Source organism: Pteropus medius, unplaced genomic scaffold (genome assembly GCF_902729225.1).
Source record: "Pteropus medius unplaced genomic scaffold, Ma_sr-lr_union100, whole genome shotgun sequence".
Lineage (NCBI taxonomy): Eukaryota > Metazoa > Chordata > Mammalia > Chiroptera > Pteropodidae > Pteropus > Pteropus medius.
In genome coordinates this window covers 2,291,741-2,306,569 of record NW_024354911.1, presented here as the reverse complement: position 1 = coordinate 2,306,569, position 14,829 = coordinate 2,291,741, and the positions used below count along the sequence as shown (strand labels likewise).

Here is a 14,829-nt window from a genome sequence, read left to right as displayed (position 1 = left end):
GAATAAATAAGACATTTACTTTCCCATATACATGATTTTCCAAATGAAAATCAGAGCTACCCAAGCTTTTGTTTCCTCTCTTAACAGATCCTTACATCGAGAACCTTTGTCAATACTGTTTTCAAACTGCGGTAATCTTGAATCCTAACCCTTTTCCTCCCTCCATTTATAATATTGAGCATTCTAATAACCAGAAACCTAAAAATGTTCAATGACATAAAGGGAAACTAGTCTGGTTAGATGAGCAATCTGGAGTTTCAATTTCAAAAGTAAATATCTAGCATTGTGGTCCTTCCATGGAGATTGCAGACCCTCACCAAACCAAGCGGTTTATCAACAACCCCCTCTCCAGGCTCCCATATACTTTCTGTAACTATTGATCAGTAGACACTATATGGAATATGTATATACCTTCAAAGCCAACCAAAGATGAAACAGCACTGTTTTGTACTATATACCATATTTGTTTTCCTACTGACTTTTAAGCATACAATAGAATAGTTTAATGAACTCCATGTACTCACCCAGCTTCAACGATCAATATATATAGTACATTTTGTTTCATCTATACCCATTTCCCCCACCAATGAATTTTAAAATGAATTCCAGACATGTCATCTGTACTTTAGTATGTAACTCTAAAGAAAGAAGTACTCAAAAAACAACAACAAAAACCACTTTAAAAAACGAACTTTTCCAGTACCCACCCAAAACCCTTTCCTTGTCATTTGTTGGACTTATAAATTTGTCTTAAAAGCATCAAGTGACCGGGCAGCCCTCAAAAATGATTCAAGTCAGAGTCAGGGACTCTTGACGGATTTGCAGTACAGCTCACATAAGCACAGTAGGCTAGAGAGAGATAAGGAGGTACCAATCATGAACATGCTAAATCGTTTGCCTTTTTGCAAAAATCCAGAGGTGCAAGATCAATCCAAGCTGGCTCCTGCCAGTAAGTCTGACCGTTGTCAGCTACCCTGATGAAAATAGCTTGCTAACCATCAACTTGACTCTAAGGAGGAAGTGAGACACAGGAGTCAAACACACCCCACAACACCATTTACACCAGTGATTACAACTCAGGCTGCTCATTAGAATCACCTGGGGAGCTTTGACAACAAATCAGAATCTCCAGGATCCCTATATGGAATACCGCAAATAAGTATCACAAACAATTAGAAGATTCCAAGTCATCTTAAGTCCTCAACAACTGGTGCATATACTCCCCCACTGTACAAGACATCTGCAACTGGAAGAACCAAACAACGTGAGAGTATTTAATACCATGCATTTTGTTAAAGTTGTCTTTCACCATGGAAAATGCTGTATTTTGTGGCAGACTAATTCACAAAACCAAAGCAGACAATACTACCATTTCTTCAGCTGTGCTAACAGTTCTAACAGACTGAAAGGACCTACAACTAGGAAACTATGTTAAATAGTAAAAAGTCCCAACAAGTTTGATGCCTCTAAAGCAAAATCTTCTTGGGGATGGAGTGATGTTCTTTTGGCATTAACAGCCAATATTAAATCTAATTCGTTCATTTACTCACCTTATCGAAAAATAATGATTCAGTTCCTACACCATGCTTGCTGGCATCTGCTATAGAAGAATCCTTTAGGCTGAGCAGTTTGGGTTTCTTCTGCAAAGAAGGAAAAATACAAACATGTAAGATTCGATGGGTGAATTCTTCTGAATTTTATTTTCATCTGTGTTCAATGCTTCCCTCATTAACCACTGCTAATTAATAATTTGCAACAAATGAGGGAATTCAAATTACTAACTCGCTTTACACCCTACAAAATTTCCACCCGTCTTCTGTATTTGTTTGCCTGTCAGTTTTTTTCCAGAGGTTCATAAATTATTCTATTCCCCAAATATACTCTCTACAAATGGTCACAGCATTACTGTGATATTAGAATTAATATCCTTACTTTTTCCATGGGCCAAAAGTAACTTTATTTGGAACCTAATGCCACTGCCTTGTCTTCCTAGCTGTGGAGGCAGAAGAGGCCGTTTGTAAAAAGAGCTGGAGTACACAGCCTAGAGTAGACAGAAATCAATCTTTAACCTTTAATTATAGTTCAATTTAAAAATTCATGATAAAAAGCATAGTTTTCCTAACAGGAAAAATAACTGTCTTGTCAATAATATTCACTAGACAAATTTAAGACTGCTCTTTCAAAGGGAACGAACAGGCCACAATATAACTGTCAGGCAAGAATTTACTTTTAAAAAGCCACCTCAACTATTTGGGAAGAAAAGCACGAACTTCGGTAGAAGCAGCACATTTACCTTTGCCACCCCAGAGTTCACTCGCTGAGGAGCCATAGCCATTGCTTACACTGCCTGAAGAGAAAATAGGCAGAGAATTCTAATCCCCCAATATCGTGTTTCCAGCTGTGCGTAATTAAGTGTGGGAGGAGACCAAATGATGAGCAGATCTGCTGACTTGATTGTTACTACCCATATAATACTCTTTACCGAAGTGAAGAAATAGAAACTATTACTACATTCAACTCACTTTGAAAGGAGAAACCATTACAAACACTAAAAAACAGTTCTTCCAAAATGTCAGCACCACCTAACATGTCAGTCTTTGTAGTTATTTGCTTGTTCACCGGTCACCTCATTCTATTAGAAATTCCTAAAACTAGCTTTTATTAATTTTAATTAAATTCTGCAGACACGCCTCTCTCTTCCATGTACTGCTTTAGAATTCACTAAAGCAATATTTAGTATCTACATCTAGCCCTTTCCCTAGGCCAGCTGCAGTACATTAATGAGGGAAGGAGTGGGGCTTAGCTTTCCAGAGGCAGATCAGCAGCGTTTACTATTAACAAGAAGTATCATGTGACAGACAGGTCACTAACAGGAGTTTAGGACCTCCTTCTGCTATATATAGCCCAAAGATCCTACCTTAGAGATTAAGATCTGGTAACCCATAAAAGAACTTTGGGAAGGACAGGCCTCTAGACCAAAAAAATCTCACAAAGCACATACACTTTGCTCACAGGAGGACCTCAGAGACCACTGACTTATTTCTAAAACAAATATCAAGCTTAATAACTTTCTTAGCATAACGCAGGTTTAAGGCATCTAATCGGAAAGGAAAAATTAGTAAGGAACCCTTGGCAGAAAACAAACAAAAAAAAAACATGACAGGTAATAGCAAAGCAAGAGAAAATATAGGGGTAAAAAAATATAGTGACCTGAGTAATTAGTGGTATTCTAACATTCTTCTGCAAAGCCAGATAAGGTTTGCACTGAGTTTCTGTGACATACACCAACTCACTCCAAATATTCAGGATCTGATGGTCAACAAGCTTAGGATAAGAACGCATAACCAACCCTAGAGTACCTGTCCATTAGAACTGCTCCTGAAAGTCAAAGTGAGGAGCTGCTGCTCGTTCTCACCTTCACTGGAGGAGTGGTTCCCGTTCCAGAGTGCCTACGAATCTGGCAGCCATTCTGGCTGGGCCTCTGTGGCTTGTTGTTCAACTGGGGCTTCTTCACAGTGCCTCCATGGTCATTTCTCACAGAATCAACCTTCTCAGCAGTTGTTTTGCTTAAAAGCTAATTAAGACACATGAAAGAGATTAATGCTCTCATCAAAGCAAGTATCATTTAGAAAAAGTCTTCTGATTCCAGCTTCCTAACTTATCTAAGATAATAATTCTAAATAGTATGGTTCTTCTAAATAAAACTTACCACAGAGCTGTTGGCATCTGGTAAGAACTGTCCAAACTCTGACAACAGATCTTCCTGATTTTTAAAAAGACGAGCCACCTGGGCATAAACCTCTTGCTCAGTTAATGCTGGGGTGTAGTTTCCTCCAGCTTCCTTGGCATTTCGCTGCTCTTTCTGATAAATTGCAAATGGAGAGAGATCATATTGGAGGGGCATTGTTTTGAATGACTCACTTTTGCACATTTTATGAGATGTCTGATAGGAGCTCTGCATGTTATCTACTTGGGCTGCACTTAAGAAGAAAGTCTATGTTCTTAGCAACTGTTTTGACTGCAAGTCCAAAAAAAGAGTGGAAGATGGTGACTGACAATTCCTTTTAAAACTAGGGCAGTTACTACGTGAATGCTCAGAGGACTACAACCAACTGATTTAACAAAACAGAAATTTCCCCTTCCACTTTTCTACTGTAGGTTAACTATATACTACACAAGTCATCCTCTAAACTTCCCACATAAATAAGCATTAATTTCACAGGGCAAACTTTAAAAATCCTGACTGCCCACTACAAGGCAATTAAAGCCAAGCAGTCGAATGCTTTACAAACACGTGCTACTTTCTAACTGGTTCATTTCCAGTAAGAATTAGTGGACACAGTTAATTGTTATTCAACTTCTTCTCGGACTAGATGCCTTCGGAAGGTGACCTGCTTAAGATGGGTTGAAAGGGCAATTGTCTTACCTGATACGTGTGCAAAATCTCCAGAAATGCTTTGTAGATGTCTGGTTGGCCCTGGAACCTGTTCTTGATCTTATTAACATAGTTGATGGCATGATTAAACTCCACAGGCTGATTGTTCTGCAAGGATGGGGCCGTTCCCAATGAGATTGTCACTGGTGTATGTGGTTGGACAGGTGGAGAACGTGGGGATGCATATGGTGGGAGTGGGGGAGTCTGCTGACTGGCTGGAGTATGTGCTTGTAGTTGGGAAGGCTAAAAAAAAAAAAGTCTTTATTCTCCTCAGGAACACAGATGGTTTGACATAGGAAAGAAAGTTCAAACTAAAGAGAAACAAGGTATCTGATCAACTTATATACTTTATTCACTCTGGCCAGGCCATTTTAGCCCAACTCAAATCACATTGGGCAGGGGTAGGAAGTGTAGAGGGTTCACACGTTCTAATACAAATATTTTCGTCTCAATATTTCTAAATACAACCTTTAAAGTAGATACAGGGAAGAATTTTTCATATGCAATTTTAAGCTCACTAGCTCAACAGGTGATAACAGAATAGAAAAAAACCTCATTCTACACAGATCTTTATTGTCAAAAAAGACAATTTAATTATTGCAGTAACTCCATATAAAAGTCTTCAAAACCAGCTCTCCCAACAGAACTCTCTGAGATGATGGAAATGTTCTTTATTTACACAGTTCTGTATGTTACCCACTAGCCACATGAGGCTACTGAGCACGTGAAACGAAGCTAGTACAACTGAAAAACTGAATTTATTTAAGTGACTTAAATTTAAATAGTCATATGTGGCTAGTGGCTTCTGTATCAAACAGTGCAAGTTTAGACCAAGAACATCCACACTGTCATTACCATCATCAGCAGCAACAGGATCTTTTGTTTAGTTTGATATGACCTAAGCTGGTAAATGGAGTAACTTTTGTAAAATGATGACCATGTAGGTAGTAGCATAATCTGATCATAAGCAGACTATTTCTGCCTTTGCTGTCAAAGTACTACTATGCAAAGCTGCCACTTGTTGTGATGCTTGTGGGTTGAATAAGCAGAAGTTGGGGGCAAGAGGTCCTTGCAGGTTGCTGATGTCTTGATTTAAATAGCTATCTAAATATGTGGAATGTAAATGTGAACTATTTTATAGGGAAGTGCATGCATCTTCTCTGATAAAATTACTGTAATATGTGTATCTAAGTCTTATATAAAGGAGAAATGTCAAAGAAGGGTGGGTGCTTTCTAGGGATCCATTTCATGTGATGTAAAGTTTTCCAGGTGCTCACCTTGCTGACTTTGGCAGGTGGGGGCTGAGGAGTTGGCTGGACAGGAGCTGGGGCTGACTGGGCTGAAGGCTGGGAAGGATGTTGGGATGGTGGTTGAGGCTGGGGCTGGATGCCATGGGTGGGAATCTGATGGACCTGGCCAGGAGTTGTCACGTTCACCATGTCATTGGTTTGCACCTCAATCTTGTAGCCAGGGGGCAAGAAGGTATTGAAGCCCATGATCAGGTCAGGGTGGCCTTTGAACAGCTGGGACACACGACTTATCACTCCTGGAGTGTCGATGCTGATAAAAAATGAAAATTAAAAGTGGCAATCTTGACAAACAACCTAGTAAGAAAAAAATTCACATCCCACTAGGTTCTCTAAACAGAACAGATACAAATCAACCTGTATATTACAAAAAAAAAAGAAGACACAAAGAACTCTGAAATTCAAAGACATTTAGTTTCATATTGAAAGAGATTTGGTCACAATATTAAATAAAATATACATTCACAATAACAGTATATCAAAAACTGCAATTCGATGCAAGATACAACTTGTGATAAACCAGTATAAATCCTCATGTATCTATATTGTTCAGATGAGTTACTCTCTAGTAACAGTGAATCATGCCAGAATATCAGCATATCTTAATTCAAAGAACAAGTAACCCAATCATTACCAGTCTACTACTCTGACTGCGATAACATTCTGAGAAAAATTTTAGTTAAGAAAAATTTACCACAGGGAGAAAACAAAGATCTAGGACCTATATAATTTTCGCCAACAAAATACACAAAAGAATGACCCTGAAATTTAAACTCTCAAAAGGGCATCCTTTATCTTTCCAACATTCCAAGCACAAAGCTTGAGTACAATCACATATATCTTTTACCTCTGAGATTTAAATTCCTTCATGATGTCAAGGAAATCATTGTAGACCTGTGGTTGACTACCAAACTGCAGTTTCACCTGGTCAAGATAGGACAGTGCATCCTCCACCTGAGGCAGGTCATAAAAAGAAAATAAGCCAAGAATTATGAAAAAACAAATGATTTATGCCTAAATAAAATGAGCACAGTAAATGAAATAGAAATATATAGTAAATACACATGAAAGCATTAGAAATTAGTATGGATGCCAATAATAAAACTCAAGCTTCAAATAAAAATCAACTCAAAGTATGTAGCCTTACCTCAGATAATTTTAGAGAGAAAAAATTAGTGAAAAATAATCACATTACTATATCATTCACTTATTCATTTCACAAATATCTACGAAAGCCAAAACATGCTATACAGGCCCAACGTGAGGTACTACAGAGTCAATGACAAATAAGCTACAGTCTGTGCTCTACAGAAGTTCATTCAAATCTAGCTGGGAATCATAACACAGTGGGATAAGTGGGTAATCACTGAACACTCAGAAAACACAGGAGAAGGGCACAAAGGCTTTCCCAGGAAGTGATGTCTAAACTGAGTCCTAAGGATGTATACAAATTAGCAAAAGTGAAGATCCATGGAGAAAGTCAGAGGAAGCAGGGCAAAATCCTAGAAAGGACACCATCTGGTACACTTTAAAAACTGAAACCAATTTAGCTTGGCTGGAGGATTTGTGGTGAAGAGGAGAAATGGTGGTAGGAAGAGCAACAAGAGATGCAACAGGAGAGAAAGCAAGACCTAGATCCTGAAAGTCCTTGTAACTCTTGTTAGAAAGCAACTGAGATTTTTATCACCTGCATTTTAGTGTACTCGATTTGGCTACAGTGCTGAGAACAAATTAGTGCAAGGGCAGGATAGTTTGAAAAGGGGCAGGAACACCAGGAAGTTATGCTCTAAGGCTAACTCACATGTGAACAATAGTGGCTTGAATTATAGTTCTGACCAAAAGAACAGTAAGAACTGGATAGATTCAAAAGCTTTTTAGGAGGTGGAAGTAGTAGAGTTTGAGGACTGACTGAGTATGGGAAAAAAGTGAGAAGGAGCATTCACTAAATTATAAATTACTTGGGAATTCACAAAGAGGAATAGTTTGAAGGGCTAGAAACTTATGAGTCTGATTTAGAACAACTTAATTTTTAGTTACTCAGGAGACATCCAAGGGAATTACCTACTAGGTGTATCCTATATACTCAGGGATTATTTTAAATTATACAAAATATCAAGTTCAGGGAAGTTTCAAAAATAAACATTTGATTTGATAAGCTCTACTCCTGTGATAAATATTGTGAAATTGAACATTTATGTTCAAATAAACTATTAAATGAGATTTCAAGAGTTGCCCAAATTTCCATAATGGCCATAGTTAATCAGAATATTCTGGTGTTGCTAAAGCAAAGACTGTATACTTGATCAATACCCACTCATTTGATGGTTGGTTTTTCTGTATTTTACAAATAACATGACAATTTCTGTTGAAATTCAATGAATTAATTCATGTTCAGAATTTCTATATCAAAATGTTTCATTACAGGCAAGCTGATGGAACATAAAACTCATTAAGTTTGCAGAAGGAACAAACACTTTGGAAGCTTTTAATAGCATTCGCAGCCACATGACTAAAGAGGTGTTATCAAAAATAAACACCAAAAACTTAAAATTAAAAAAATAAACAAGAGCACGCTATGGTATAATTATTACGCAGAGAGAAAAAGTGCAAAAACCTGAAGAAAAGAATGATATGTGATGTGTGTATGTTTGGAAGAAAAGGCATAGGTCATAATAAACCGCTGTTTAAAAATGTGTCATAAAATAGCACTATGCTTTAAAAAAAAAAAAAAACCAGCTTGATACCCATATTATAAATGAGATGCCTCACATGTAAAAATACTGAGGAAATTCTCCTCACTATCTATAGTTCGAAAGCATGTATACAATTCTAGGAACCACAACTTAGAAAACCACTTGGAACTAGTCATTGAGAAGCTACACATTTAAGGAAGTACTAGGGGAGACCCTTAGTCTCTGCCTATGCATTTTCCTGGCTCACTTCAATAGGTGTTTATTTTTAAAGTCCCTAACCTCCCGAAGTTCATAAACTTGCTGGAGAGCAAAAACAACTGTAAAGAGAACATGCTAAATATGTGTCAAATATCTATGCTGCTGGCATTCAACAAATAACTAAATTACACCAAACAAGCTTCAAATTATTCAAAAAAGTATAGACAATGTTAATGCTTGATAATCAATGTGTTTTCACTGGACACTTCCTTATTATAGGATATAAATGGTTTATGGAAGTTGATTCAAATGCTTACAGAGCATTTTAAGACTGATCCAAAAATGGCAGGCAATGTGGGAATACTGAATGAAATTACATGGAGACACAAGGAAGCATTTTACTTCTCCTCATTAGAAAGGAAATGGAACAGATTATTGTGTTCAGGAATCATTTTCAAGAGCTTATAACTAAAACAACAGAACAAGAAATGGTAACTCTACCCATGTCTCACTCACTCTATAACCCCAACTCCAAAGCCCTTTCTGGCTTCCTTGACAATTTCTGTAAAACAGACAAAACATAATCTTATATCCAAGTGAGGAAGGTGAGTAAAATAGGTGCCGTGCTTTAATAGAGCTGGCTGACAAAAGCTATAGAAATCAATATATTGTTAGTTTAACAGCAAGTTTATAAGCTCTTTTGCAACACTAAGGTATTAACTGCTGAATACAGTATTAATATGGAATTAAATAACATCAAACCAACTCTAAAAAAATATTTTCAGGGCTTGGTGAAGTGCTAAGTTATAGCAATAATACATTTTGATACAAAGATGTCACTCCACAAGCAGAGAGTAAAAACGTTGTAAGGAAAACATCAATATAGCTTATATCATTTTCCCGAAGACAGAGCCCAGAGTGAAGTTTCAGGTCCAAATAATTTGTACCCTTAAAAGACTATGCTTAAATATAGTCAACTCTTAATTACTTAAGCTAACATAAACAAAAGTAAATTTTACAAACTCCCTCTACATAGCTTAGCTTTTAGTATGTTTTATATTTATGTATCATTTACTTTCCTTAGGCCAATGTTAAACAAGTTCCTAAGAACCCAAACCAAGAAGGACAGGGTCAGAGAGAACTAGACTAAGTAACAAGGAAAACAGAAGACCAAGGTATTTGTTCATTCCTACCTGCAAACTACTTGATACAATTAAGCTGACAGGACCAAATAAAGATCCAACATCTTATCTCTCTATAGTTCTTTAATTTTATATTTTCTGCACTTGAGTTTAAATTTTATGTAAATTAAAATTAGAAAAACTGAAATCTGGAACACTTGCCACAACAATCACATATTCTAAAAAATAACACTCAAGTAAGCAGAGAAAAAAGGTTAGATGAGAACACAAGCTTCACTTCTCTACAGATGCCTCATGAATTTCAAAGCACTGAAAACCAATGGCATATATTCAGTAGAACAGATGAAAACACTAACACTTCATTCACAATTATAGTCTTCCCTAAACTTTATAAAGGTTCCCCAAAAAGGAGCATGTGTTTCACTAAGGATGGACTTGAAGATGCCAGCCAATTCAGCTATTCATAAACAGGACTAAAAAGATTAAACCATAAGATAATACTGGGCCCACTTACTATACAGGACTGTAGCCAACCATGTGTATGCTCAATAAAACCTATACCAAGCTAAGAATTAAGAACTAAGACTTCAAAAGGAGGCATCCAAAAAATAGACTTTGTTGATTTCATGTGAAAATAGCCCCTCAATCCTGATACATTTGAGTGCCATGCATTCATACATTCCAAAAACATTTCTTGAATATATTTTCTAGATCGGGCTCAGATGGCAAATCTTAAAAACAAAAAAAAAGTAAAACTTCTTGTGATTCAACCCCTAGTCTAGTATGTTAAAAGTTGTACCACCACCACTAAGAGACAAGCCAAGCCAATGCTGCCTGCTATGAGACAAACTTTTTGATGGAAGAAAAGGAGCTGAATACTATACCTTGAGCCTCTGAAATTGCTGCTGTCCCTGCACTGGTGCAACTGGTGGGGCTGGATGAGCATGACTTTGGACCACCTGGCCTCCATGGGGCTGTACAGCTGTTGCATGATGATGGCTGCTATGAACTGCTGCTATGGTGGGCCCATGACCGCCACCAGAGCCCTGTGGCACAGCAGAAACCTGGATGGGACAAAACATATACAAGAAAGTTCAAGGCTTGTGCATTCTTCCCCAAATGTGTGTAAAGAACATGCATGCATATCCTTGCATACACAAAGATATTAATTAGAAACCCAAATTTCCCACAAGATGGGATTGGTGAAATAAATTATAGTCCGCCCATATTATAATGGAATTCTCTGCATTCTGTTATATATTATATAGCTCAGTACTTCTCAAATTATCTGTGGTTAAGCATCAGTTTTATTTTTCTTAAATTCCAATCCATCATTGGCACTACCTTTGTAAATGCAATAAAAATGAATTACTAGGAAAATGAAATAAAAAATACAAAAGCTCCCAATTTCCATTATTGTATTTTACAGATATAAAATTACAATGTCCAGTCACTATAAAGTTTCTAAACACTCAATTTCTATACTCACTTTATTACAGGTTAGTAAGAAACTATACACATCAGCTCTCTGTGAACCACATTTTGAAAAGCACTGATAGAGATGCATGTATTTTAACATTAAAAAATGTTCACAATCCATAAGTTGAATGCATAAGTATGACATATGAATTTAAACTTTTAAATAATTTTTAAAAGCACATTATAAAAACAGTACATATAATACAATAAAAAGATTTTAAATACCAGACAACAAACATACAATATATCAAAATGTTAGCATTTTCTCTTATGGAGGTGGGGCTGGAAAAGATTTTTACTTTTTGTTTATTTTGTTTATCCTCATTTGCCACTTCTAAAGTAAAACAAAAATTTCTTCCAAATTGTTGGTGGTTTGACCTCAAACATATCTTTTCTGTTTTTTCATTCATATTCTTTCTCTCTCTCTCTCTCTCTCATCTTCTTATAAGTTTAAGGGTGACATAAAAGTACAAGCCCCTTTCCTCCATTTGTATTGTAAGAAATGTTATATAAAATTTTCCTATTTCAGAACTGTTAACCACTACAGAAGACAACTAAGGACATATATACCTGATATGCCACACCTCCAAAATAGGGAGAGTAAATAATTTACATTTTCTCTAAACAATGTAAGTTGTGTACTACAACTTGAGAGAATACTTTTTCAAGTTCTCACAAATTTATAAAGATCACCCTGGGCAGAGGGGAGGGTGGGAAATAGAGCAACTACTTACAAATCCACAGAAATAATACAGTACACATTAAGAGTAAAAAGAAACTAGACAATTCTAAAAGCTCTGATATATGTCTCATAAGAAGGGTTATTATTCTGAGCTTCTAATTCCAACACGCCTATGTTAGACAGGTTTTTACAAGACTTAACTAGAGTTTATAATTATTTGAGATGGTTGGTTTTGTATGGACACATTATAGTTTCCAGTATATGAAAAGATGTAACTTATCCCAAAAATAGGAAACAATCACGAACCTGTTCACATAAAAGTAATCACCCAAGGAAAACAAACAACCTTTCTTTCTTCTAAGTCCTAACTTAAAGATTTCATCTGTAGCAGTCCTCTGACTGCTGCACCAAATGCCACATGAAGGCCCACTATACTGCCTTCAAGGGGGACTCCTGAGGAAGACATCTAAGGAATCACCATATCCTACTTTACCTGGTTTGCTTCTTGATTGTTTTCTTATAACTAAATAATTTTACACAAACTATAAAATTGCTCTCAAGAAAAATTATACCAATTTATATTCCCAGTAACAGTCATATATTAAAAGTCACTAAGAAGTTAGGTTGAAGAAGACCTCTGCAAACCATTTAAATAAATTATTGTTCAGAATGACCTGGACTGGAATATTATAAATGCAGTGATTTTTTAAAAAGTATTTGGAGCTATACATATATATTCAAGTGGAAAGCTGTCTACTATATGTTAGATAAAAAGAGCAAATAGCAGAATAGTATATACTATATGATCCAAACTGTGTAAAAAGAGAAGTGTATCTAGGTAGCTAGGCAGGTAAACATACATGTGCTTGTATATACATTAAAATTTTAGATATCCAAGAAATGTACCAGTGGGATAAGGTCTAGCTAGGGGTTCAGAGGAAAAAGTAATCTTCTATCATTTTTTTAAAATGGTGATATTTACTTTCATAATTAAAAAGGGCAAAAAAATTTAAATTTCTTCCATTTTTACAAAATAGAGTGAACAGACAAGAAATGAATAATCAGTGTGGAACGATAGGAATATCTGCTGGTGGAAATATAAATTGATACAACTTTCAAAAACAATTTGACATCAGCTGCTAAGGTGAAGATGTGCACACCCTGTGACCGAGCAATTCCCAGATACTGGAGTAACTCTTCTTTTTATGCACTTAAACCTGCTGAGTGGTCTGCAAGAAGAAAAGGAGTATGCACCAGAATGTAAACCAACTACTTCACTAATAACCATCCCGTTTACTTCAGCTGCCTTTTTCCCACCATAGCAAGACTCTTGATAAAAGCAGTGCATTCATTTAAATTCTGGTGAATTTTATTTTGTCATGGATTGCCACTGTGAGTACCGCTATGCTGAGAACCACCTACGAATGTTCACAGTAGCATTTTTATAATAGCATAGGTCTGGAAACAGATTGTCCATCGACAGAAGAATAAATAAATCGGATATAATCATATAATTCATAATAGTAAAAATGACTCAGTTACACACAAAAACATGGCTAAGTTTTAGGAACTACACTGAGAAAAAAAAGTGAGTTAAAGAAGAAACTATATTTTCATTTATATAAAAGTTCAAAAATACCCAAACTAAACAATTTTACTGTCTAGAGGTATAAACAAAATGACTTTAAAAAATAAAAAAGTCAAGGAAATGATAAACACAAAGTTCTAATTAGTGGCTACCTCTGAAGGGAGGGGGAAAAGTTCAAGGGATGAGGGAGGAATGCACAGTGAATGTCAAAAGTCATGACATTCTTTTTTTAAAAACTTATGTGGTAAGTACACAAGTGTAGATTGTTTTCATTATTTTGTATACCTTACATATATCCCATAAACATTTCTTATATCTAACTGAGTGCTTAATAAAAATCTTTTAAATGGATGAAACCACCAATGCTCGCTCTTCATGCCTAGTCCTTTGGTTAGCCCTAGCTTACCTGATAGCTGGGTGTGACAGAGTACTGAATTCCCGTGGCTGACTGCATTGTCTCGGACACGGCTTCATACACGGGAGGGGCAGGGGCAAGAACCCGGTGCTGGTGAGGAAAAGCCTCTGTGCTACCAGGGATCCGACGCTGCTGGGCCGCATACACCGGTGACTCCTGGTCATCCAAACGTCGCTTCATTCTGCGCTCATGCTCAGGGATGCACTACAAAACCTGCAGAAACCACGAGCAACAATATGCAAACCAATTCGTGCTCCAGTAAGATGTGCACAACTTAGGATCAGTTGCCCAAATTTAGTACAAACTCAACTCCCAGAACTGATTATCTACTTCATCCTAGAGATGACCACTGGGTAATGTAAAATGCATTCTTGTGCACACACACCCCACAGTGGACAAGCTATCATACCTGAAAGGCAAAATTTAAATAATAACAGTTTAATCTGGCACTGCAAAGTTGAAAAATAACCTCCAATTTAAAAAACACACAAATACATCTTTGTTTATTCTCCAGTTTTCTCTCAAATGCCATCATTCCTAAATATTAATTATATATTCACATGCTACTCAAGTGCTTCTTCCTAATTCCTCTCAAAACCTAGAACTATAATCGTCTAATTTTTAAAATATCAACTGCTTCAACAATTAAACAGTATCATGGAAAGAGCAATGGGTGAGGAGTAAGAGGACAATGGTTCTACACTTGCCCATTTAAGAAGCTGTGTACATTTCAACAAGTTCCTCAAACCATGTGAGTTTATTTCTCCAACTATAAAATAAGAAAGTTGGAACAGATAATTTCTAAGGCTTCTTCTGACTCTAACATTTTTGAGCACTAAGGAAATTCCAGAATCCTTTAGGTCAATAATTCCTCTGTGGGGGTCACTTTG

General features: G+C 36.5%; 1 protein-coding gene across 3 annotated transcripts in view; it reads right to left on the bottom strand.

Annotated features, from left to right (window-relative positions):
* Nucleotides 1-14,829, bottom strand: part of SIN3A (SIN3 transcription regulator family member A) — a 55,591-nt gene that overhangs the window by 25,654 nt on the left and 15,108 nt on the right. For all 3 annotated transcript variants that reach the window (XM_039856691.1, XM_039856689.1, XM_039856690.1), the window contains exons 2-9: nucleotides 13,931-14,152; nucleotides 10,660-10,839; nucleotides 6,590-6,696; nucleotides 5,713-5,995; nucleotides 4,427-4,678; nucleotides 3,710-3,862; nucleotides 3,416-3,574; nucleotides 1,551-1,640 (exon numbers count right to left, since the gene is read on the bottom strand). In XM_039856691.1, the coding sequence (XP_039712625.1) occupies nucleotides 1,551-1,640; nucleotides 3,416-3,574; nucleotides 3,710-3,862; nucleotides 4,427-4,678; nucleotides 5,713-5,995; nucleotides 6,590-6,696; nucleotides 10,660-10,839; nucleotides 13,931-14,119 (1,413 nt within the window). In that variant the 5' untranslated portion in view covers nucleotides 14,120-14,152. The remainder of the gene's footprint in view (nucleotides 1-1,550; nucleotides 1,641-3,415; nucleotides 3,575-3,709; nucleotides 3,863-4,426; nucleotides 4,679-5,712; nucleotides 5,996-6,589; nucleotides 6,697-10,659; nucleotides 10,840-13,930; nucleotides 14,153-14,829) is intronic.